Source organism: Amblyomma maculatum, unplaced genomic scaffold (genome assembly GCF_055883805.1).
Source record: "Amblyomma maculatum isolate TAMU_Amacu unplaced genomic scaffold, ASM5588380v1 scaffold_13, whole genome shotgun sequence".
Lineage (NCBI taxonomy): Eukaryota > Metazoa > Arthropoda > Arachnida > Ixodida > Ixodidae > Amblyomma > Amblyomma maculatum.
This window is the reverse complement of record NW_028146738.1, coordinates 35,862,162-35,889,290: the sequence shown is the minus strand read 5'-3', so window position 1 is coordinate 35,889,290 and position 27,129 is coordinate 35,862,162. Positions and strand designations below refer to the sequence as shown.

At 44.8% G+C, this 27,129-nt stretch overlaps 1 protein-coding gene across 1 annotated transcript in view; it reads left to right on the top strand.

The window, feature by feature from the left end:
* Positions 1 to 10,405: 10,405 nt before the first annotated feature.
* Positions 10,406 to 27,129, top strand: part of LOC146172561 (nose resistant to fluoxetine protein 6-like) — a 47,011-nt gene continuing 30,287 nt past the window's right edge. The window contains exons 1-2 of the mRNA XM_084585805.1: positions 10,406 to 10,544; positions 19,645 to 19,856. Coding sequence (XP_084441931.1) covers positions 10,406 to 10,544; positions 19,645 to 19,856 — 351 coding nt within the window. The remainder of the gene's footprint in view (positions 10,545 to 19,644; positions 19,857 to 27,129) is intronic.

Below are 27,129 nucleotides of genomic sequence, written 5' to 3'. Positions count from 1 at the left end.
GGCAAACGCGGGAAATGTGGCCGACCATTCCACAGGCATAACACACTGGCGGCTCACGTTCATTCGATGAATAAGGCTCATCGTCGCTTGTATGAAACGTTTCATGCTCTGGATGCGGTCGACGAGGAGGACGAGAGTGCTCGCTGTTGTAGGCGTTGATGGTGAGAGGCTGGATGTTCGGGCGATGAGCAGCAGAGCATCGGGTGTCCGAAGGAGACGTAACAGAGGGATCATAACAGGTAGAAGATGGGATATTGTCTGACGAAGAGGTGCCACTGTAGACGGGTCTGACGTGGCCCCCAATATCTTGATGCCTCCGAAGCTCTTTGCGGACGATCTGGCGAATTGTGTCTGCCAGGCTTGTCGTTTCAGAAACATCCACACTATCGACAGTTGTCACATTAGGCAGCCGACCAAACTTCGGAATGATACGGCGTCGCTTCAAAGATTCAAACGTGTGGCAGTGTCGTGTTACATCAGCGGTGGTATTCAAATCGTCCTTGCAGATAAGAAAGTTGTACACGTCTTGCGCTATTCCTTTCAGGAGATGACCCACTCTGTCTTCCTCAGTCATCCGAGCATCAACTATTCTGAACAGCTTGAGGACTTCTTCTATGTAAGTTGTGCAGGTCTCCCCCGGTACTTGCGCTCGTTGAGCCAGAGTCTGTTCGGTGCTTTTTTTTCGAGCATCAGCATCACCAAATCCCGCTCTCATTTCTTCCATGAAGCAATCCCAGGGGGTAAGAGATGCTTCATGATTGTCAAACCATGTCAGGGCAGTTTCTTCAAGAAAAAATACCGCATTCGCCAACTTGGTAGTCGCATCGCAGCGGTTGTATTTGCTCATGATTGTAGTGGGTGAGCCAGTCATCCACGTCTTCCCCGGGCTTGCCATAGAAGTGCCGGGGTTCCCGATAAGGCTGTGCGGTGGTCGGATGAGCTGCTGGCGTGGGCTGCGTAGAACCATCTGCTTGCGCCATCTTCGTCCGAAGGGGGGGGGGGGGGGTAGCCCAGCAATTCTTCTGCTCCGGTGAAGTAGGAGAGGTTCCGTGGTGATCTGTAGCCCGCAAACTCCACCACACTTGTTACGACGTTTATTTACACAGGTGGTAGGATACGCTGGAGATTAGCACACCACAGCGGACAGACCCAGCTTCCTCGTCCTCTTCTGCTTATTCCACCAAACCTCATCTTCCTTCAATAAGGACCGCGGGAAGTGCGTGACAATATGTTGGTCGGTGCTGGCTCTGTTGTACATTTTGTTCGTACACTTTAGTATAGTATTTTTGCAGTTGATTTAATAAAGCATGAATGTGGTACGTGCATACCAGCCATAGTTGTCGACACTATATTGATAACTGTGCGGTTACGTCCGCTCTTTATATGTCATACTGTAACAAGTAGGCTGAGCCGGTCGCTTTTGAAGAGGTGCTGGCTCGCTCCCTTCCTGCGCCGTCTTCTTTGCCAGGTTTGATATCCACTGCTCTCAAACAACAGGAATCAAGCACAACAAATGACAGACGTTGACGACCGCTGAAAGGCCCGCTTCAAAAGAATGGCCTCGAAAATACGGCAGTGTGCATCAAGAAAAATGCCACTTCAAATTTCGCGAAAATATTGTACGTAGGGGTGATCTTATTCAGCGTCACATAGTCTAGCTGGTCCCCAGGTTTGAGGGAGCGCTATAGCGGCCATGGGCCGTCATGTTTTAGCGCATGGCCGTCTATGGAGACTCGCTACCAGCGTATATCTACCCTGTTCGGTGCACGCAAAGTGATAAGGCTCTACGCCAACGGCTGCTGGCAGCAACGAGCTCTGCGTACCAGGATCTCAGGTGAGACAATAAAATATTAGCACGCGGCAAATGTTTCTCATGCGGTGACAAGTACGAAACCGAAAGCAAAGAGTCCGCGTTTTTTGAGGGGCGATTTATTCACCCAAGATGCGCTTCTGACAAGGAAACAGGAAACTGGAAGCAGGCTGAAAAAAGTTCGCTTGCAGACAGCCTAACACCAGGCTACTATAGTCAACTGCGGCGAGAAGAAATGGGCTTCCAATTGATGAGAAACTAAAAACTTCTTACTAAAGGCAATCAATCATTAAATAACAAAACTAAAACATAATAATTTCCACTGCCGCAACACTTGACTACAGCTGCTACAAGTATTAGGCGCTGGCTGCGTGTATTCACCCATCTGTTGCATCGGTGTTTCAGCTCTTCAATTTAACAAGGCGCCAGTCGTGCGCGCAGCGTATGACCCTTAATACAGATGGCGTACGCTACCGTGGTTGGAAGTGTACCATGCGTGTAAAAAACTAATGAACCGTTAATAGGGAGTTACTGATGTCATCACCCATCGCAAGTTGAACGAACATAGTATGTCGCTGATAAAATTCGACTAGCCTTCAGCTAATTTTAAGAACGAACGTTTACGTTTCAAATACTTTTTGGCGCTCCGAAAAACGAAACATCAGATAAGCTTCATTTTATGGGACATTATTTTCATGGGCAGCACAAAAGTTATTTTTCGCTACACTGTAAGTCAAAACCACCAAAAGGAGATTCAATGGCCCTAGCGCACTCTAGAAAAGCTGCTTTTTGTAGTCCGCAGAAAAGGAGTATCTGCTTTACACTCGCGTGCCGAGTGCTATTTAGGTGCTTAAAAGAGTAAAAATTACACTTCTCTCAGGACGGTTTTTTTTTTTTATTTCATCATATGCCGGGGCATTAAGGAGTTATCGTGGCATCTAATAGCACTGTTAAATACTCGATTGACGAGTATTTCGCCTCGTTCCTTTGACGTAGTTTAAAGCGGTAATTTTAGGAGTATATAATCATATAATATCAAATTCAGGATGTCAAATGAGTATAGATTTCTTCATTTGGGAGCTCATTTTAAATGCAGCACTTTCACACAAGCCTAATTTATAAAGCGGTGTGTTCCAGAGTAGAGTCATGAATGAAATTACAAACACTGATTTCAATAACACTTTTATAGCTACTCAACATTTCAGCCCAGTATTTAGCAGCTGGCTTTGAAACTTTGCAGAGAACCAAAGGTGTAAAGCCTTAACCCCGCGCTCTTCTTGGGTATTCAGTCTGAAATTCAGGAAGGAAAAGGAAGAACAGAGATGGGACACATTAACCGCAGAGGGCACCTTTTGAGTGATTGCTTGTCAAAATTCTGGTATCTCTTGTTATCGCTGTTTACATGACATGACGTCAAAGGAGGCTTCTTCTGCAATAACGAAAGAAAAAGGTACACTAAAGCAGTTGCGCACGTAAAAGCTTCCATAATATTAGACGGTTGAAGTTCAGTTTCAGTCAAGTGTAAGTAATCGATTTAAGAATATATTTTAGTGAAACCGCCAGTACTGAAATTATTTTCTTACGATGAACGATTAGCGCCAGTACTACATACATCTATTAATAATTAGTCTACTGACTAACATCCACCCCTTCCCAGTCATTTGAGAGCTACTGAAGACGTTTTTCAGGATATTAGACGCTGGACAGTCTCTTTCATGCCCGATGCGATGCAGCGAATTGAAGTAAGCGTCGCATGTGAACCTTTTAACATTTGTGATGAATAAAAATGAAAAAAAAAAAAGATTACAGGCGCACTGGCATTTTCGCCTTGTCTTGGGCCGGTTTGCTACACAGAAAGGAACAGCGTGACTGTTTTTACACTGCAGATTATTTCATTCTATGAGTTCCTCAAGCGTTCTTGACGATCGTTTAAACTTTAACTTATAGCACGTGAACTGAAGACTCGTGTCTTGTACATATGCAGTGGAACATTTGGTAACCCGCAGCGGACATTGTTTGAACGCCGTCGTTCCGTGTACGCGTCGCCGGGACGGGGTGGGGGGGGGGGGGGGCTGCTGCTTTAAGGTTCATTTTACATTGTAATCCTTTTCGTGTGCACTACGACCCTCACATCCTAATTTCTAGCCAGCCTTCTATACTGATCATGCCCTCGTGTTCGCGACCGGAGTCTTTCGACTAGTTTTTATTTTCTTTTTTGTTGCCTTCTCTGTATTGCCAGATTGAACAGCACAATGTTTGCACATTTGCAATGCTAGAAGCTTACCATGCTCTAAAATGACGCATTTTTGAATAGGACGCCCAACCAACCTAGGAGGCAGCGCGCAGTCTTTCCACCTCATTTCCGCTGTCGAAAATCAACGCTGGGTTTCGACACTCCCAAGCAGAAAGGAACACTTGCGTAGCAGGTTAATCGAATGTTCCACTTCGGTAGGACATCACACTTTGACATGCTACGAATACAAAGAATAAACACTGCATGTGTACGTTGCGTCGCTGGGTCTGTTATAAAATGAATTAAACCACCCATTAATATAGGTAATACTTTCTCTGTTGCATTCATAGCTTTATCAAAATACACGAGGCCCGATAGGTTCCTGAATTTTCACCGCGATCATACCCTGGACATTGTTATCGTATCAGGCGGACATAAGTAACAATGAGAAAGTTTGCTTCTCAGGAGAACTGTTGATACTTGCAGCCGGACATAAGGACGCCACGAGCCAAGACTGTGCTGTCATTGCGTTCCTTCAACGGAAAGTAAAAATATGTTTTCACGGTACTTAATTTAGTGACCGTTGGACAGGTGGGCTCCACTGGGCGACGACAAAACCATTGCACCTCGGCATCCCCATTATATCGCGGAGATCGCAGCCTGTCGCTTCACAGGACTGACCAGCCTAACCAACATAACTAGCATTTTAATTTACTTTTCTGTCAATGAAAATGCTGGTTGCGCTGGTTATCTCGGCCGCTGCCCGTAGAGTAGCAGTGAACGAACGAGGGGTCATCGGCACCGAGGAAAAATGCGTCACCCGCCCACAGCCATTTCTACCCATCGAAACGGCAGCAGTCAATGTTTGTTACGCCGACTACACACCTTCAGGCGTTGCGTCAACACATAGTTTCTTGGAGCACTTTGCTGCACAAGTAAATGGAAACCTGTGTTTGTATCGCGGCAAGCCAGCACAAAAAAAGGAAAAAAAAAAACTGGTCGAAGAGCAGGCGGGGGTAGGTAGCAAGAATGCCGTTACGTCGCATACCGCCAAGGTCTCTCGACGAAGCTAGACCTGGCTAGGCCTCTCGCGGCTCGGCAGCGCCGAAGAACCAGCACGAAGCGTTCCGTGAACTTTCTGGCGGTTTCAGGGGTAGTCGGTGCAGCATTATTTTTCAGAAGGCGTCGGTAACCCGGTGTATTGTATAACGGTAAGCACGCGCGAAAAAAACACACGCCAATGCGACGAACGAGCCAGCAGCGATGATGACTTAGTAACCTGCTAGCAAGGCGAAAAGTGAGATGCCGCCAGGCGGCGGCCGAGCGCCAAGATGCTGACGAAAGAGATTTTAAACCCCTTTACGGTCTGGAGGAGTATTCATGACGACAAACTCCTGTTTGTAGAAGGAGCATAATTCATGTCAAAAATCAATTTTACTTCTTAATGTTTTGACGGTAGTAAAATAGGGGATGTCCTCATCTTTACTTCTTATGAGGTGTTTCATAATTTCGCTGTAAGGAGTGTATAAAAGTGTGCGTCAACCATTTATTCTCCTATGCAGGTTTATTTTTGAGTACAGTGTAGCTGCAATGAAATTTAGCTTGGAGGACGCGATATTTATTTTCATTACCATTCACTATATTTCAAACATTGTCAAATCACCCATCTTCTGTACTTCACCTGCTTGTAAGGTGCCGTTGTTATTTCTGTGAAGCTTTGGAGTTGGTCAGAAAATTAAGCTAGATATGTGATATTTTTGTTCGAGGGCTTCTTTTCATGTACGCATAAAATTTCGATGGAATCTTCAAATATAGCCGAACCCGCTACACCATTCAGATATGAATAGAGCCATATGCATTCTTTCATGCTGGGCTAACTCACTGTCGTGTTGCGGAATACTTAGTTCTCAAAATAAAGTTGCATGAGAAAAGAAGAACGCCAGAATGCCCGAGTGAATCTACGAATACACTGCACACTCTAAATGCATGAACAAAATCTCATATGATCACAGCAAAGTGAACTGCGCATCTGGGTCTTGTTTTTCAACAGGACACCGCGACAACCTATTTGTTGCGCGAAAACACAATTCAATCATGTCGGCTTCTTTTAACTGTATCGGGAGCAGTAATTATCAGCAAAAATTATAATTGTCGGGAGGCCCGGGAAGAGTTGAATGACATTTTCCCCTGAATGGTGCAAGTCATGAAATCAAAGCTTTGCTTTTATTCTCCTCTGGAATGGTGCCTGTAGGCAACGCTGCTTCATTTGGGCAAGATTGTTTTTCTCAATGTTACTAATTCTACTGTGTTACCAATGTATTCGGCGCGCGCGCGCGCGCGCGCGCGCGTGTGTGTGTGTGTGTGTGTGTGTGTGTGTGTGTGTGTGTGTGTGTGTGTGTGTGTGTGTGTGTGTGTGTGTGTGTGTGTGTGTGTGTGTGTGTGTGTGTGTGTGTGTGTGCGTGTGCGTGTGCGTGTGCGTGTGCGTGTGCGCGCGCGCGCGCGTGTGTGTGTGTGTGTGTGTGTGTGTGTGTGTGTGTGTGTGTGTGTGTGTGTGTGTGTGTGTGTGTGTGTGTGTGTGTGTGTGTGTGTGTGTGTGTGTGTGTGTGTGTGTGTGTGTGTGTGTCCCAGCGCCCCTTGTAGATCGAAATCTTGCAATCGGGGCATCCACAGGAAAAACAAAACCAAAACTGGGATGACTCTTAAGGTTCTACTTAACTGTAGACGTGATAGACCCTCTAACACCGCCTTTTAATTCAGAGAATTTTCGGCGTCAAGATAGCGGCACAGTGTTTGGCAAGGTGTTAAAAGACCTAAATTAGTTTAGCCCTTGGGGAAAGAACGGCGCAGTATATGCCTCAGATTTCGGTGGACATCTACCCTTACAATGAGCGGCATGCCGGCCTCCATCCTAGAGAAAACTGCTCCAACCAGACGGCTGGTCATCGGCGAAAAGAAGCGATGGCGATATTAATTCAGAAGCGCAATGCGAAGGCGATCAGTGCAAAATCATGATTTGCAGCCACACGTGATGTCGCTGCTAATCACCACATCTCGAATAATTGGCTGTGCTTTTATTTACGTTTTTTGTTAGAATTTAAGTCACCGCGATACCAATAATGCGCGACATTAGAGACAGAAAAGCTCCACTTGTGCGCGCAGTTTTATGGGTTGTATTCGCTCACAGTATGCTTTGTGTTGCGGGGATTTTCTCACTCAGTTTGATTTCAAACCAACTGCTCATTCGTACGTTTCACTTTGTGCCTTTTTACGGAAAAACAATATATCTGGAGTCACTTATCTCAAGGGATGAACAAAAACATAATAACAAGAAGATCACAGAACGTACTATCCTGGTGACTATAAAAGATGAGCTGCAAAAGATTGAGAGTCTCGAGGACGCATGACTGGCTGCCCTGTGCGGTCGATGAAGCCGCAAGTGTTAAAAAGTTTACTTTTCCTTGTTCTAACTTCTACACGGGAACAGTTGGGTGGTTTGTGGGGTTTCACGTCCCAAAGCAACTCAGGCTATGAGGACGCCGTAGTGGAGGACTCCGGATATTTCGACCACCTGGGGTTCTTTAACGTGCACTGACATCGCACAGCACACGGGCGCCTTTCTTTTCGCCTCCATCGAAAAGCAGTCGCCGAGGCCGGATTTCGATCCCGCATCCTTGGGAACAGTAGTCGAGCGTCGTAACCACAGCGCCACCCCGGCGGTGTGTATACGGCAACAGATTATCATAAATGAATTGTAGGAAGGGGTTAAAGCGTAACTTACGGTAAGAGGACGTGCCAGCAGCCAGAAACCTTCTGCTCATTCGCTGCATTTCATCTTTCTTGTGACGACAAAAATGGCAATGAGTAGTCATAAAACAATTAGGAATAAACCAGTTTCCATCCTCTTGGAACACAAACGATTCCCAAGCCGACAAAAGAAAGAATAGCAGTCACCACTCAGCTTCTTTCAATCGGGGACCGGTTTAATGTAAGCGTATGTTCCGAAACAAAATGCTCTAATGTCTTTGGAGGCCATATATGTCTTCAGTGAAATAGATAACCTGCTACAACCAGTGAAGCGAGCAAAAGTGTCCACGAGAAAATGTCTTAGAAGCAAATTATGAAGTAATGTTGTTAGGACAATTTGCGATAGCTGCACTCCTGTACCGAAGGCCTTATGTACAATTTTTCTGGCACCAGCATTTCAGAATGGGCATAAACCATCCGCATGTTATGTCAACGAACAATGCGAAAGCTTAATACAGGGTGCGGCACGCGGTCCGTGGAAGCACTTCTGTTATTAAGGAAACCTACCTCGGATGAAATATGACTGCTGTGGCGCCAGAAGTCGTTGAGGGTGCACTTAAAAGTAGTGATCAAGGCCGCCTGCTTCCGATCCCGATCACGTTTTCGTGGCTACAAACTCATCAATGATGCCCTGGACGTTGAAATTCCGCTCCCAGGCACACCGACGACCAATGCCATCTCTCCGTGGGGGGTGTAAGGTCGCTGCATTGATCTTGCGGCTTTTATAAAAATAAGGGCTAAGAATTTTCTGTCTATTTTATTTCACTCCTAAAAACGCAATGTGTGTGTTGATGGGCACCTGCATTCTTTGTTTTTCTTTTTTCTACTCTACTTCTTTTCTTCATATGAATTCTACTCACTATTTCTGTAAGCCGGACAATTTGGTCTTGTAGCTGCTGTTTATCTGCAAGGAAACCGAGCTAAATCTTTTTGTTGTTGCCGTTAGCCCACGGAATGACAGGACTGCTACGTCAACAAAAAGCCGACATAGAGAACGCAGAAATTCCGAAACTATTCCTGCCTCTCCCGTTTTCCGTTCATTTCTAGACAGAAAGAAAGAGACGTTTTTCCTAGGATACCTTCGTGAGTTATGACTTGTAAAATTCGTGTCACGTTGGTGCGTCGTAATGCATTCCCTTTACCCTTCTGTCTCCTCGTCACAGGCCTGTTATATGTGGCGGTTTTTGTGAAAAATATTTAGTTTCCGTTTTAAATAAAAATGGCCTCCTAACATTTTTACTAAGAGTGTGAAATATGCGCATTTTTCAGATGGATTTGCTCTTATTTGCGGAATGATGAAGCAAGTTTCAATCCCATTTAAATTGTTGTAATTGCAATTTTTTAAATTACTTGCGACGCAGACTCTATACCTCTTTTGTAAGTGGCTGTGGTTCAGATTGTTTGCCCAAGTTCCAATAAAAACGCGGTTAAATGTCAGGACGTGCGTGCATGGCCTAAGAATGACTGCTTCCTTCTCTCGTTGGCTCTGTGTCACAACAGGGGCACTGACGCACATGCGACATAGTAAAGCGGGTATCAGCACCCTCTCCCACCACATGCATTTTGCTTCCACTTACGATAGCGTTTCCCGAATTTGTTCAAAAACCTAGTGGCTTTCCGTTTACGAAATGAGCAATATTATTAAACAGTCGAGCTAGATACTGCTCAAGAGAAAGAGGGAGGAGGCAAAATGTTTGTTGTCTCGTCTGAAGACGTTTCGGGAAATTTTTCGCAACTATGAAAGAGGTCCAGTGAAGAGTAATGGCTCGAACCAGCAGCACTTATTAGCGCAACAGGTCTCCGGCGCAACATTTGGCGAAGAAGCAAGGCTTGATGCCAGAACTGCACCTGTTTCAAATCTGTTCAAGTCCGAGTGCAGGCCGCAGCTTGGTGTCTGTTTCTCGCTGAAAGAATTCCCTCTCTGTAGCCCCATATGCAAATTTTCTTCTACTATAGTAGGATTCATTCAACTCAGTTTTATTCGTTATTGAGAATTTTCTAGCCAGTAGATATTACGTAATTGCCGACAGAAGACTAGTTAAAAATTATTATTGTTGAAAATGCTTTGGCAGGCCCTCGTTGACAGCACGTCCCTTCTATTATTGATTACGTGTTGTGTTCAGTCAGCTGCTCCTCCAAGCCTCCCTTCAGAAGCGGTCGTCGACGCGGAGACATGGACCAGCAGTCTCGGATTATCTACGGTGAAAGACAAGACAACGTATCTTCCAGATTCACGTGCGTTGCCACAGTTGCTGCTTGGAAGCCGAACGATACTTCATAAAGGTGCAGAAGTTGCTGAAATAACGAGAGCCAGCGGCGTACACGCGTCAGAAAATGAGGGACGTGCCCCTGCAGCAACCTCGTCCGCGACGCCTGCGTCGACGCTCGTAACGACCCAATCGTTCGACTCCTCGTCCGATTCCACCAACTCAACTCTACGAAGCACGCCGAGTATGAGCTTCGAAGCGGTCGCGACTGCACCCATGACTACAGGGGGCATGACATCTTCTACCTCTCCACCACCGCAGAAGGCCAAGTTCTTTGACAACATTCGCATCATGATTAAGCAGCTCATGTCCAGTGGAGGCGGCGGCTTTACGCGCAAATTGCTTCACGCCGACATATCCACCGACTGCACCTTTGGCTTGCTTCAGTTCATGCGAGCCTTCCAAGAGCTTGAGCCATGGGCCATGAGGCGTGAGTACGCTGTAAATCCACGGTCTAATTTGAACGATTGTTTTTCTAGCTCTCGAGTCTTGGCAGGTTGTGCTTTGCGTGCTTCCCAGAGCTTTAGTGTCCCTGGACTCTTTCCCTAATGCGAATTAAGCAACTAATTTTTAGATTCATGTTGTACTCCTTTTATTATGCGTAAAACTCTACTAGAAATGATTCATCACATACTATATTTCGACGATCACTAAATAATTTAGAACTGCATTTTTCGGTTATCTAGTTTGCTTTTAGATTTAAACAGCTGACCGTTGACTGTAACGTCAAAGTTGCAGGTAGGTCACGTGAGGAATGACAAAACTGCAATATAATCGCTGCTTTGTCCCTTTAGTTCGCTGTAACCATAAGCCGAACCTGCCTCAAGAACAGGAACCCCGACGATTGGAAAAGCACCGATAATATCGCAGTATTTTCATCCCTCACGCGCCATAGACCTAAATTTTATATCATAGCCATCGTTAATCTGTTGCAACCGACACCGATGTAGGTAAGAGAAAAAAAAATGGAATTTTAGATTATTTAGCAGTCGTTAGCGGAAACGACTTGGTGATCCATAAATTAATATCCTGTGTATCATTAATAAGAACAAATGTTCAACTAAAATTCGGTACCTATGACACTTCAAGAAGATTTTTTTTATATCTTTGCGCCCATAAAGAGCTTTGACAATACTTTTGCGGCGGCTTGTGGTTCTCAATAAGCAAACGTCGGAAAAGTATTGTACCCTTCGTTTATATTTTTACAAAATTGCACATTTCTTTGTTAATATGATTACAAATAGCACTTTGTACTTTATACAGGCAGGTTTAGCATTGTTCAGTACAGCAAGCTTCAATACCGTTAGCCAATTTCAACTTCATGTTTAACAAATTGTTCAAGCCAGAAATATTATGTAGTAATATTTAGCGAATGAGTAAAAAAAAAGAAAACAAGTCAAACCATGGAAATCACTTGCATACAGCTGGGCCCGTATTCCGAGTTTGTGTCGTTATCGAAGTGTCGCTATATCACGTGACCTCAAGTCATCCGATTGGCTCAAACGCCGGAACATGATATTGCCATCTCTTCCGGTTCCGTAGTGGAAAACCGGTTCCGGCGTTTAGATCACTCAGACGACTCGAGGTCAGTGAGACAGCGACACTTCGATAGCGATGCACACTCGAAATACGGGCCCTGCCAGGCGTCTACCGCGCCACAGGCAATTTTTCTTTTTCTTTTTTTTTTTTGCTGCAAATAATTATTACTTCAGAAAATTTATCTATACTACCGTATATTGACTTCAAGTAATAAATATGGTTTGCAAAGTTGGAGAGCACTTTCAAAAACGCCCATTTTTTTATTTGTGACAATGTAAGCTTCATGTGTATCTTTTCTTCGCGCTTCAAAGAAAGCCATGAAATACAAAAACCATCACGTTACTAGAGCATTCGCGCCGCAGGATTGTGCTGCTCTCAACCGTGCACCCGGCTTTGAGTGAATGGACAGGACATGCCCAGTTCCAGCGGTAGGCTGATATGTTGGCGATGGTTGCAGGGAGCTCGCCGCGATCCCCGTAATCGCTGCAACTTGCACCGTCACGCACGATGACTGGCCCACGCGCGTGAAGAAACCACCACAGGCATGTCGGCCTGCCGCTGCAACAGAGCCACGCAGCCACGGACGCAGCTGATTTCATTCGCTAAAACCCAGATTGAGAGCACAACAACCGTGGGGCGCGAATGCGTTAGTCATGTGATTTTTATATTTCGCTGGTTTTCTTGGGAGCTTGGAAAACAAGTACACGTGAGGCTTTATAGGAAATTACTGGAATGGCGGTTCAGGAAGGTGCTCTTCAATATTGTAAATCACATTTTAACGCGGTAGCGTTAAGGGCCCCGTGTCGCCGAAAAGTCGGTGTCCTCGTTGGCGGACGCCATCCCGCGTAGTCCGGCGTTGGCCGTGAGCGAAAAATCGCAGAAGAATTAATAAATAAAGCCCGTAGGAAAAATCACCATCCTGAGAAATCGAACGTGGGCCTCCGTGGTGCGAGAAAAGCACGCTAACCACTCGGCCTCGCCAGCTTTTTTTTTTTTTCAGATGGTTTGAAATGGACAAAGGCCCATTTATTGATTACAGCGTTGTCTCAGAAATGTCCCTTAGAGAAGTGTATTGTGGCGTATAATAATAATTATGAGCATGTAAATTACAGAATTACAGAACACGCAGTCAAGCGAATGGCAAATTACGTTTCCGCCGTACTTCCTTTTGGCTTGGCGTGCACCATCATGCGGGTGGCGCACGGAATAAGATAGGCAGGGCATGGCCTCCGAGATCTTCATCGCGCCGGCTCGGTTCGGCAAAGATGTTGCCGACGAACTACCACTGCAACGTCAGGCCCGCGCGTTTCAGCAAGGTGGCTGGCAGCACTTCTACGTCCCAGAATCACGTTTCAGAACGAGTAATTACCAAACAGTCATGCTTCGGACAAGTTAACGAGCGTTGTATCATGTAAACTACGTCTTTGTGTCACTCAAAAGCACGACAAGCAAATGAGTAGACGGTGCGAACGGGGCGCGATAATGCTATCGCGTTCCATTCTTAAAGGCGAAGCTTAAGCGTCCACAAAATTTTTTGTCCAAAATCTATAGCTTAGCAGTTTAGAAATAAAATAGTAATTACTAATTAATTATTTGCTATACAAGAAAATTGTTTGTGGGCAAAATATAGCTGGCAGCTGTATGCAACTGTTGCTGCTGGCCTACCTCAAATGTTGTATTTTTAACTCGTGACTAAATCTAGCTTCACACATTGCTGCAGTTCCTACGTTTGTTTTAATGTGTTTTATCATAAAAAATATTTGTTCAAGACAGGGGTCAGTACTCAGTGCTTGAATATCAAATTAAAAAGTTTCTGTGCCGTTGCAAAAAAAAAAAAACGTTTTTTTTTCCCTATATTAAATTCTAGACTACAAAAACATTGAGAAAAATGTCGACTACGTTCAGAATACGCTGCATGTAACTTATTTATTATCAGCCGCCAAACGTTAAAGAGGGTTGTTTCATCTTAATTGTATGTCTGATCAATTGATAGTGTTATAAAAGGTCACGCCGAGGTATTCATATTAGTCACTGGAAGATATTTCCGATCCATGGATGATATATATTGAGGGCTGGTTGAGAGGCCAACGCTGAAAAACAGTAGACACCTCTTTTGCTACTGCTTAGGAAAGTTAACCTTTTTTTTTTTGCCCCAGGATTTCATACACTGAAGGTTGTCTAGAAGTACGCAACCGAGCTGAGATTAAATTAGAACTGCATTGCTGCCATTCCACGATGAGCAAAATATGCTACAGACCAACATTGTGGTGATATTTTGATATCGTGCTGCAGTTACCCTATTGAAGTAAGGGAAGGATTGATAGCTGGAAAAGTTAGTAGCTGCTTATTGCGGATGGTATGTCGCGAAAGGAAACAAAAGAAGGGAATCACAGAAGGGAGCGCTGACTCGCAAATAATATTATATTGAGAAAGAACAAACATATTACATGTTTGCATCACATGACCATCAAAAGAGAACAGCCTTTCAAGAGCTCTTCGAAGGGACATATGCTGTATTAAATCGCCTGTCACCGCTACGATCCTGTCAAAGAACTAACCTGCTCCTTGATTTACCCCTCTGTCAGCTTTAGGTTAAGGTTAAGAATAACCAAGAAAGGAGACCTCTTCATCAAAAATAAATGCAGAAGGGCAACTTACACAAAGGCGTTGTTTATCTTCTTCTTTGGTGAAATAGGCCTCCACCAGTTCTATTGCTCTTTTATTCTGGTGGCGAAAAAAACCCTTTGTGCTGGCCGTGTAAGGCGGGAATTTTACTTTTTTGTCCAGTTTCCAGGAATTGCTACAGTAGCACTTCAATTTGGAGTAGCCTGATTCAAGGAATACTTCAATTGCTCATGCCGACTAATATTTAAGGTCCGGCGAGTTTGATCTATATACTCGTACATCTTTTTATCGACTTATCGGCTTATCAACTGAATGTAAAGCAGAGGTGCATTTGGAGCTGCATCTTGAGCATGACAGCTAAAGTGAAAGAAAAAATTAGTTGTGGTTTAGCTCTGGTTAGCACTAGTTAAATTGCGAATGCAATGGCGGAAGCTTCTTTAGCCTGCTACATTATTCCCCTATCCCGCCCTATCAGCATAAGGTGTTACATCATTGGGGACACTTAAGCTCATCCTTTAAGGGTAGGACGCGAGAGCGTAGGCTACCACCCCACATGTAAGGCCACGCTTCAACGATGCCGTATGGACGTGCCTTCGTGTCGTAGGGGTAACGAGAATGCAAACGGTTCTGGCAGGCTGATTCTGATATATCACCCTCCGATATGAAAGGAGCGAACCGAGTTGGCAGCTCCAGCCGTGGCATAGGGGTAACGTGAATTCAAATGCCATGGCAGGCCGATTTTTTTATGAGGAAACCGTAGCTACGCCTCTTCAAGCATCTTGATGGCGTAACTGTGGCCACCCGAGGTCTCGCTTTGGCTGTCGTAGTATTGCTTTCGCAATAAAAGTTTTAGGTAATTTCATTTATTATTCTGTAGCCCACGCCACCGCTTCAGAAGAACAGCAATAATTAATGGTGTGCTTCCGAAAAAAAAAGAAAACTTTTGTGTGACTGAAATCTCAGACACAAAGCAGCCATTTGAGGAAGAACGTTTTCAGCAAAATCAGAATTGCAATAACCGCACCTATAAGGACAATTGACGTCAGCATAGTGTCTTCATCGAGTTCTGAAATACATAAGTTTCGCGTTGCAACATAGTATACCCTGGCCATGTACTCGCGGTGCTCAACGTTTCCTAAAAATTATTCTGCACAAAGCTATAATTCCCCGGCAAACGTCCTGCGTGTATGTCTAGGAAGAAAAATATAACACCTTAGATATATTTCACAATGCATAGAGATAATCAGGATAAACAATACAGTATATTTTAACGTGATATTGTTAAAGGACACTTTCATCAGAAAATTCGACGTTGGCATGAGGGCCGGCGTTGTTAACGGAAAAGCACGACCATGGTGTTGGCAGGTGGTAGCTGGCACCTGACATACCCGCGCACTGATACGGCGTTGCGTCCTCTGATATTACGTTTGCCCGTAGCTACCAACTAGAGGCTCCACTTTCATATGGGAAAACGATATCAGAAAAAGCCTGCACGGACCCTTGAATTCCCGTTTTTCCGGGACCCCGTCGGCGTTCATACGGCTTCGTTAAAGTGGGGCTTTATATGTGGGCTGGCAGCCTAGGTTATCGCATCATATCCTTAAAGGTGGAGTTTAAGTGTGCCCCGTAATCTGTTTCTTAAGAAGACTCATCCCTTGCCCACCGGTGAATGCTTCGTTGTGCGAGCCCAAGTAGATTTATAGATTTTGTTTCTTAATATTAAGATACCTCATTTCAAATATTAGTACTTGGAAAGAAGTGACCTATGCCCTTGATTAGATGCGATTTGTTTTGAAAATATGTCTTTCACGAGTTCTGGACTTCTAGGTATTAACATTTTCCCAGCAGTGGTTTTTTCCGGTTCTTTCTGCGTAACACTTTTTTCAATCAATATTTTAAAATTGTAATTAGTCCTTCAGTGATCAGCTTCGCTCACCCTGAAGTGGCATCTATCTCGAATGAAACCGAGGCAGTGCTCAGGTATCGCCCTTAAGACTCCTACAGTTTTACTGCAGTGCATGGTTGGATTCCGTACGTCCAATAGTTTTGTTTGCACATAACTGCAGCCACAGCATAAAAAGAAAGCATATTTCGTGAGTTCTGCGGATTTGCAATGATATTTTTTTTTCTACGAACAAATCAGTAATCTAGTAATCGAGGAACGGTTGACTGATATGAACACGTGCAAACCGTCATAATTTATTTTAATGTTAAGGTGCAAATTCGTCACGGTGAAGTAAGGTTCGACTTGTCCCGTGCGCTTGACGGTAATTTTATTAAACGCGTTGTCCAAGCTCTCCTAGCTCGGTGTAACTGTAATAAAAGAGGGCGATGAACAATTTCGGAAAAAACAGGTGTTAAATTGTTATCGCGATAATTTCAAATTTTTGAAGCTCAGCTCATTGGCGCCCATTCCTGCGTTTTCCGTCGTCGACGCCGTTGTCCCTCGTAACCAGCTCCGCAACCGGGGCAATGCGTGCTCCGGCCAATGCGTGTCTCCCCCCTCCCCAACCTCCCTGCCCTCGTGTTCTCCGGTTGCTGCGCGCCCTACTGCCGCCGCTGCGTGCACCCCCCCTCAGCCTGTGCGGCGGCGACGGTGTTCTCCGGCGGCTCGGCATCAGCGGATCACGGTGCGTGCATCCCAAGTCGAAACGCAGAGCCACGTTGACTTGACTCGCTAGCGGCGTCAGCGGCATCAGTCCGTCGCTGCTATCTCTTTCCCGCGCAACGTTCCTACGGGCCTACGCGTTGCCTCCCGCGTCCTCCCGCGACCTCCCGACAACTTAATTGCTCTCTTCGCTCCTCCTCCAATGCCACCTCTGTGTGGCGGCAATCAGACTGCCCGATCAGTGGCAATGGATTTCAATATGTGCGCCTCCAGAGCCGAAACCCATAACCGCCGCCGTTCGCCACTGTGAACCACCTGCCTAAATGTTGTCTTTAATTGTACATACATGTCTTTCTCGAATTCCTTGCCTCAATCTATCGAAAAGCTCAAACAGCTGAGGAGCTGCGCTCAAATTTCGCATTAGGAAGTAACGTAATCATCGGCAATTTTTTTATTCCAGTAAATATGCTGATAGATTTTGTTAAAGTTTACTGGTTAATTATTTGAACCTTGAGAACGATACGCTTATGCAGTGTTTGCAGGTGAATCACACAGCAAGAATTAGGTTTTTCATTGAGCATAAGAATTATATGCACGCTTCTATAAAATTGAATGATATAATTTTTTTTTCAGTTTTGACGTTAAAGTGCGATTGTATATGTTGGGAAATTTACGGGTGTCAGCATCGAAGGTGAGTAGAATTTTTTAAGGTTTTCTATAATATATGCAGTCTGAAATAGGGATCGTCAAGAATACGCATTCCAAAGCTATTTAGTGGGCATTCACGCATTGCATATTATAAAAAGGCTTCGATCACTGCCCGCAGCATTGTCGCCAAAATCAGATTAACACCCCTACCATTAAATACAGAAAAAGAGGCTGTATTTGAAGCATAAAATACGTGAGCGACATCACTTTATAAATAAACACCAATTGAAAGACAGCTAAACGAGACAACTGAAGAAACATATTCCAAAATAAAAAAAAAACAGTTTCACCGTATCAGTTGTTCACCACATCAAACAGACATAACAGCAAAGGACCTAATCCACCATGGGATGTTATGTAGCTTGCTTGAAGTTATATTACTGGCTTCGACGTCCCGGAAATGACTTCTGGCATGGTGACAATGCCATGGTGATAATGTCTATGGCGCTGAAACGTGGAGGCTTATCAAGAGAGTTCTACTTAAGTTGAAGACAACCCAGAGGGCTATGGAACGAAAAATGGTAGGGGTAACATTAAGAGATAGGAAGCGTGCAGAGTGGGTCAGAGAAATAACTTAGGTTACCGACATTCTAGTGTAAATTAAGAAGAAATGGGCATGGGCGGGACATGTAGTGCGAAGAGAGGACAACCGATGGTTGCTTAGGGTAACAAACTGGATTCCAAGGGAAGGAAACGTAGCAGGGGGCGGCAGAAAGTTAGGTGGGCGGATGAGGTTAAGAAGTTCGCAGGGGTCAAGTGGATGCAGCTAGCACAGAACCGGGTTAATTGGAGAAATACGGGAAAGTCCTTAGCCCTGCAATGGTTATAGTCAGGCATATGATGATGATGATGGTGATAATTAAGACCAAAAGCAGAAGAAATATGGCTTCTAACTGCTTTCTTCTTGTTTTTTGTGGTTCCCATAGAAAGCACAGATGGGGGTGGCTGTATGAGCTTCCCCCCTTTTAAATACTACTTCTCATTGGGCCGTTATGGGTACTTGAAGTAAAAAAAAGTAGCTTTTTATGCGAAATATACTTACAATTCGGTGTGCTTTCCGGCTGAAGCTCGCGCAAAAAACTGCATGTCAGCGTTAAAATGCTTAGGTATTCAAGCAACTGCTTTCAATCTCAGCCCACGACGCAAGTGCTTTCCTGTAGCATACAGCAGAAGAAGCATTGCTGCACTTCACAGCTGCCAGACTAAGCACACTTAGAGTTTCCAAAATTTGGTGAAATAATGGGCCGTTCCTGTGCTGGAATATCGCTACGCTTAACAGGTTTAGTGAAAAGAGTTGGGCGCTTGTAGTCATGGTGACAGCATATGTTTCTTTTCCTTCCAATATTAAGCCTACGTCCGGAACAAAAAGTACGTTCAATTATTAGGGTTCAGCATGAATCCACGATCAAAACTGTGCAAGCAGCTATGTTGCGGTCCCGAGGTCTAGCCTTTGTAATTAGGTTAAGGTTGACGTAAACGTTCATCGGTACCGAAGTGATATCCTCTGCTTAAGGTTGTTCTCTACAAAATAATAATTAGAAATATTCTACCTTTGATTACAGTCTGAACGCAATATAGGTTGGAAATAAAAGATGGCGTGTTCTCAGTTGAGCCTATCCATTGGCTTTCCTTGCCAAGGATTTGGATGCCATCCACTGTCATACTGAACAGCTAACAAACAAATGTTTCTTCTCTTGCCTATTTTAGAAACGATAGAGGCCACAATGGACGCCTTAGTACATGCAGAAAGTTCTTGTCTCTGATGCCAAATATATGACCTCTTACTCCTCAATGAAGGTCTGCGGAGATCACTTCATGCTGAGCATTCCCTTCGTTGTATTCCTCGAAATCAGCAAGGCAGCCAGAATTTTCAACAAACTGAGCCTGGCAGCGACGGCTGTGCCGATGAAATTATTTGTTCCCCCCGCGGTAGTTACGTGGTCTGTAGATTGGTTGTTTTTTTCAGTCTACTCAGCCACCCATCTGCAGCAGCTACCCGGGCCAAGGGAATCTAATACTCTGTCTCTCGCCCTAACATTTGAATACGCAGTGGTTGATGCGACCGCCAAGTACCCGACAGGTTTCCTGCAGGCGACTTCAGCCGACTTGGGCGCTTACGACGAGTGCATAGAGACCGTGGTGCGGGACGAAGACGGCACAGAGAAAGTGCGCGGACAGTACTGCAATTTGCTGTTGTCAGCCCGCGATGATGGTGCTTTCCTGGAGGAAGTTCTGCCGGCTCTTGCATTCTCCCACAAGAGGGTGAGCTTTGGACAGCTTTTCATTTGTTTTTATTTCGTCTTTTACGACGTTTCCTTTAGATAAAAAGTCTAAACGTTGGGAAGCATTGTCCGTTCTCAGTTGTTGATCTCACTGTTGTGCAGACAAATTTATTTCTAAAAGCATGGTCGTTAAATGGAGAGAAATTGTCAGAAGGGGAGGAGCTGTCGCGTGACCCCTGAAAGATGAACGCAAGAATTGACCGGTTGCAACGCGCCAACAAGGGGGCTGCGTGCACTCTGCTGCGAGTGGCGGCAAAACGTTTTCGTTCGTTTCGCCGACTCCATAGGCGAAATCTTTATGGCTAATATGCTTGCCGCGAACATAACATTATTCACTTCCTTTTTTGCACATTCACTCCTCATTAAACGCTCGCATACTGTCGCGTACTTCTGGTACTGACGCACAGAGGAGCTACGGACAATGGCAACTGCTTAAATTAGCTGCAGCAACTACAGCAGCGACGTTAGTTTTCCAAGGAAGGTTTATTATTTTCCACATACAGGCTGGCTATTGGGGATATTTTATAAGCGCCGGATGATAACCGTAAACCAGGATTATGAACTGGATCTAGCCATTTTAGGTAGAATGATCCAGCTGAGCCATATACTACTGACCAATAGCCTAACTTAGAGCGTATCAATAAGCAAAAGTTGCATATGCGTTTTTGGCATCTAGGATGCTTACGAAGGCCTTACCTTCCCACGCGTGCGTGACACTTCAGTTAGAAGACATTCAAGGTATTTGCTTATCTTTTACCCGTGGAAAGTATTTCAAGTCTTTTGGTACTGCTTAGTGGCACGTTGAATTAAGTTGTGTCATTTATTTCACGTGAGACGTGGAATGCTGCCCTGTGACCTTTGCAAGATGAACGCAAGAATTGACTGGTGGAAACGTGCCAACAAGGGGGCTGCGAAAAAGTTCAACCTCTTTAATGCAGTTGGGGAAATATTGCCCATGCCAGCAAATGCGGAGCAAAGTTGCGTAAAGCACTCCCAATTCGGCGATTTAAACGCTCGGGCCAGCGCTTTGCATCACACTACTGGCTTCACTTGGGGCCCAGACGGGCGCGCGGTGGTGTCGTTGCCGGTTGCTCTTCGCCCTCAAGCTCGCTGACTGCCGCCGCGTGGCTATACACAAAACACGCAACCATTTCACTACAATCGGATCTCAAGGCGAAGAAGCCGCCGGCGAAGCGAAGCTCACGGTACTCGCGTGCGCGTATGACCGTCAAGTGACGTCAGCAGTATGACGTAAAGCGCGAGGCAGGACTATCTATGAAAGACATGCTCGCTGCCGCTGTTTTAGGTATGCAGGTGTCTATCTGGGTGACTTCGTAAGTCTTCGTAAGGAGGAAGGGGGGCTTCGTATAGCCGAGAATTTTAGAGTATAGCTCTACAGCATGCAAATGTGCATCGCCGTGTCGACCAGATCCTTGATCGTAACTGAAATTGATAAGCCAGGTTAGCAATAAAATTTTCGCTCGCAATGCCGCCGTGAGATCTTGTGGAGAGTGGAGCCTTTAATGTTTTCGCTTTAAAATATTTATCTAACAGTAAAGGATCGCGCCCTGTTCGATGGTCACCACTAAAGGTGGCCCGGTCAACACAAAATTTTCACCTGAATGAACTGAAATTCATCTCGGTCAGTTTGGACAAAACTGATATCCAAGTAAAATGAGGCGCGCCCAGTTCAATGGTGCACCGAAAGCTAGCCGGGCCACCCCAAACATTTGACCCGAGTCTCCTGAAATATTAACCTCGATCAAAAAGCGACAAAACTAAGATCCAAATATGATGGATCGCGCCCAGTTCGATAGTCACCGCCAAAAGTTTCCCGACCACCATCAAAATTCAACCGGGGTCAGGTTAAAATTGACCTCGGCTAAAGTAAGCCAGAACTAATATCTAAGTATAATCATGGACTGCACTTCATTGGATGGTCTCACCGAAACTGACCAGGCCTACCCCAGAGAGCCACTGGGGATATTTAAGTCATCTTTCTGCTTACGCTCTGTGAATGCGCAAGCATTAAACGCTACCGTTTCGCTTCTGTTGCGTCTCTTTTCAACCACGTTGGACGTGCGACAACTCGATGTGGCGTGGTTTTTACCTTCCTTAGCGCTTTATTTTTGATTATACTCGGCGAGACGTTTTCACCGACATTTGGGTTGACGTCGCCTGAAGGTAAATTGTTAATTAGAATTAACTAATTACAGGACTAAAACGAAAACTTCCAATTACTGTAACGCTATCTTTCCGACGGTATATGACTTGATTCTAATCCTTAGAATTAAGTATTTAATTACAGTTCACTAATTAGGTGTAGAAGAGAAACTATAGTCGACGAAAGACATCCAACGATATATGTCTTACTAATGCAGCATGAAGTTCAGTATCAATTAACTAAATAAATTAATTAGTTGTGACCTACAGTTGTTCAGTGCAGTTATAGTCAACATAGGCTACCGAACGATGCAACACTTGTGGCTATTATATGCGACACAAGTTACGCCGCCATTGCGCACAAATACTGTACATCCATGCATCAAGGCGGTCATGATATGCATTAAAATTTCTAAAGAGGGTCGAATATCTCTCAAGCTGCAGTGTAGCAGCTTCTATCTAGGCCTTTGCCATTATGTAAAATTGAAAGCAATAAAAGGAAGTAAATAAACCGCCATAAATTCACCGAGGGAAACGCGTTCTCGCGCTAGTTATTGGCATAACCACGTTACCCGCTGTGCTTTATTTATGAATATTTTTGCTGAGCTATGCCGCTAAGATGACGCGCTTCAATACCTCAAACACAACATACCCCTTTTCTCCAGAAAAAGAAATAAAATAATTGCACAAGTTAAATGACAAAATTCCTGCAGCAGCCAAACAGTTAAAACATTGTGCCTCTTACACAGTGCGTGCTGTAGTCGCCACTGCAGCCCCGGGATAAAATAAATAAAAAAGTTACATTTTTTTTTAAAGATTTGGACGTCTTAAAAAGGTTTTATGAAAAACAACAGTTGGTCAAAGAGTACGCTTCTTATGCAGCCCTTACTCTATGTTCACCTAAGTTGTTTCGATATGCTCAACTTATTGGCTGGCCCAAAGGGAGTGTCATTGATTTTTTGTTCGCTTTATTAAACACACGCAGCTCAGAATTTTCTATTTGTGCTTAGAGGCCATGCTTTCGGTCAAGTTAAAAATTACGCAATGTAGTTTTTCTGACCGTGTCTTACACCGTTTTTAGGGCTACTGTCAGGATTAGGAAACAGAGTTGGATTTCTGAAACCTGAGCGTCCAAGCAACCGGTGCGCGCCTGCTTGGCTTCCGCAGATTACAGCGCTGATCGTGGCACTCCAGCGCTTAAAGACATCAACTTTGGTGTGAACAGTGTGCTGTGCTAAATCGCGCACAAACGCTATAAGAAAATATTTTTTGCATAAAAGGCAATCTTGCTTGGGGTCATTCTCAGGTCGGCCAAGCGTTTCGTACAGAAAAGCCATTTAAGGGCCTGGCCTCCTAGGGAGAGGCTGTTCGGGTTTTCAATACACCGGAGGGAATAACTAAGGAATTGCTGATAAAAGCAGTCCCGCTAACAAGGAATATGATTTCGAAACTTGCAAGCACTTCGGACTCGAGTCGAACCATATTCAAGATGTTTCCACTAGCCTAAGCAATGCTGACTCCTTTGAATGCGCCTAAAAGTGGCGTGCACAGAGCCGCACTTAGAACGCTTCCGCTCGATCCGTCGGTCACCAAAGGTATGGGTAATTATTGTAACAGGGGATTTTTAATATGTGCATCCTGTTTTTTAACACGCGATTTTTTTAAATGTTCGTACTTTAAAACACACACACACACACACACACACACACACACACACACACACACACACACACACACACACACACACACACACACACACACACACACACACACACACACACACACACACACACGCACACGCGCACGCGCACGCGCACGCGCACGCGCACGCGCACGCACACGCACACGCACACGCACACGCACGCGCACACGCACACGCACACGCACACGCACACGCACACGCACACGCACACGCACACGCACACGCACACACACACACGCACACGCACACACACACGCACACACACACGCACACACATATCGGCCCTGTTCTATAGTTTTTATCACATGTTTTGCCAGTTCCCGTCTGCGGCCATGTAAATGATTCCTGGGCCTTTGTCAAGCCATATCTCTGGCTTTTAGCCCAGGAATCCATCCAGCGTGTGATTACTGGAAAATAAAACCTGATTCTGATTGTGGTATGAAAATCGTACGGATAATTATTCAAGCCAGTAACATTTTTAAACGATTGGTAGTTGTTCACTGAACAAATTGAGCTGAGATCAAAGCGTGTCCGCAGGAACTGTTACTTGAGGTAACAGCGCGGAACGTGAACGGGAGCACAAGATCAGAAGAGGACAACAACGAGCGCTGTTGTGTCGTCTTCTGATATTGTGCTCCCTTCCACGTTCCGCGCTGTTACCTCAAGATGCATAACCAACATGCCCAAGCTGCTATTCTAGAAACTGTTAGTGGTGTCCACATGAATAACTAGGTTAACTGACCGAATTCGGCATTCATTGTGATGACATTACAGTGTCTATGGGTCACGTCTAAAATTTGGCCTCGTCATAATGGAAATAAAATACATATTTCTAACATAATTCTGTTATGGCCGTTTCTGCGGTGACTGTGAAACTGTAATGTTCCACCCTCAAATTTTGGCCCCTGTCGTCTCCTAAAGTTTGATTTCTTCCGAATTCCACCAAATCTGGTGTCACCTAATTCGAGTATTGACGACTTAGTCGAGGCTTGCTAATTTAGGCGGGCCACCGACAAAATTTGGACCCCTGGCTCTTCTAAATGGGACTTGATCCCAGTTTGACAAATATTGGTGCCTAGCCTAATTTAAATATGATTTGAAAATTTGGTTGGATGAACCCCAAAATTTGGTTAACCCCCTAAATTTGACTTCGTCCGGAGTTGACTAAAAGGAGACGGCAACTAGGCAACGGTACTAAGCAACGAAGAGCAGAAATCCTAACAAATTTAGGCAGGGAACTCGCACTTCTTTCGGATTTATGCACGTAAGCATACTTAAGCGCACCTCTGTAATTTTTATTCACATGCTGATAAGTTCACCGTACCTTTGCTTAGTTTGAACTCTTTAAACTTTGGCTGCAGACATCAAGTGTTACGCAAAGTTTTAGTGAATGTTTAGACTCCATTTGTAAGATTCATTCCTGCATGCTATACCGCACTTAGTCCTTTTTATACCCGTTTCAAAGAAAGCTTACTGTATGTAAAAACAAATGTTGGCATGGATTGGAGTGCATGCTCGCTCCTATCTTACTTGTCTTAAGCGTGTGATGAATGAAAAAAAAATCTCCTGCATTATCTGGCTACAGGGCAGCGACAAGCTGTTGTGACGGTTATAGGCACTCAGGCGACTTAAGCCTTCCTATCTATATCCATTTCCGGCCATTCGTACCGGTGTGGCCTTTCAACATTGTTATGCATTCGTCTGGCTATGAGGAGGGCGAGACAGCTTTTTTTGCTAGGGCTAGATGTGTTGTGTCTCTGAGGCCCTCACCGCTTCGTGGGAGCGCAATAGCCATGTAGTATCAGTACAAGTGAGTGTATGCCTTAAAATTTAATTTACTTCCTGTCCACGGCTCCGCTACAGCACTTCAGACAAGTGTGATCAACTGTGCACAAAGAACGTCTTCCCAGTGAGCGCCTATTTATGTTTTTGCAACAGCCACGTGCACACAACTTTAAGGTAGCGGATGAAGATATCAACCAAAATGGCGTTCCGGTCGTAGGTAATGTCCGAGTCGGTCCTGCACATTGCCACATATAACTCTCTCAGCTGAGCTGCCGATCACACAAGCAGGGTTGGTATTCGATGACATGAAGTTATAAACGGCTATTCGATTGGCGAGACGAAATAAACTCCCAATGGAGGCTGCGGTGCTCCAATGGATTACCGGAAATAAATGTTTTCTCCGCACAAAAAGGCTGCTTGGGAAAGCGGTCGTGACGATATGATCGCATCAGATTGTTCGGCGGTGTGATGGTGCGCCTGGTCGCCAGACATGTTCCAATCTCCGCGGTCTTCCTTCTTGGCATACCGGGTGCCATCATTTGATGCTTCTGGTGAAAAGGTCGTACCTAATTCCTTGAGCTAAAACCCTTTCCTTTTTTTCTTAACTTTCAATATTACTTGTTGGTTCTTATGTTCGCAATATACCCCAAATAATGAACGTTGAGAGTGTAATATTTTTTCGATGATAACTAATAACTATGTGGGAACTGTATTCCGGTGCGCAAAACGTGAGGGAGTGTTTCCGCCTCGCGGCTTCGCCACAACAGCTGTGCGGTAAGAAGTGAGGTCGACAATTTTGTGGGCGATATTTTGAAGACTTGTGATCACGGAGAAAGACGGCCCGGTAGTCTCATTGAACTCAGTTGGCAGATATGTACTGTACATATAGAGCGGTTACGCAAGATGCTAGTACGATTCCTACCCTCTAGCGCTTACACTGATATAATGTTCAGTATAGCGACTGGTATATTCGCGATTAAACGTGCATAATCGGCAAAGACAGCTTTCAAAAAAAAAACTTCCATTGAAAGTAACGGTATGTAAAAATATCTGAAACAAGCCACGCTATACTTGGTAGCAGTTGTGCGTGTTTGTTTTATGACCATAAATGTAGAAGTAACACAATGTAACCGAATACTGTTCCGTAATTTGCACAAACCTCTAAATACACGCTGCCACTATTGCTACGCCCACTAATGGCAGTTGTCGAACATTTACCTCTTCTCTCGTGGCTTTAAATGCGAAGGTTGGCATTCTTTGAGCTCGTCGCCTATGACCGGGAATGAATAACATAGGAGGCTATGCTCCAGCTCATGTCTCATGACAGTAGAAATGCATGCTGCAGGCCGAGTCTACGAAAGAAAAGTAGAGGCGAGCTTTTTCACGCTGCTTCTGAGGGCGCGCTCAAAATGGACAATTTATTTGCACCTTCATGCGAAAATCTAGGATATCGAGGTACCGACAATCGGCACACCACCCTGTGGCTTCCGACCCTACTACACTCAAGGTGCAGTCGACCTTGTCATCCATCTGGCTAAGAAAAGCAGTACCGAAGTCTCGCTTTTTTTAATATTTCGTGGGCTTTCTTAGTAACTGGAAACAG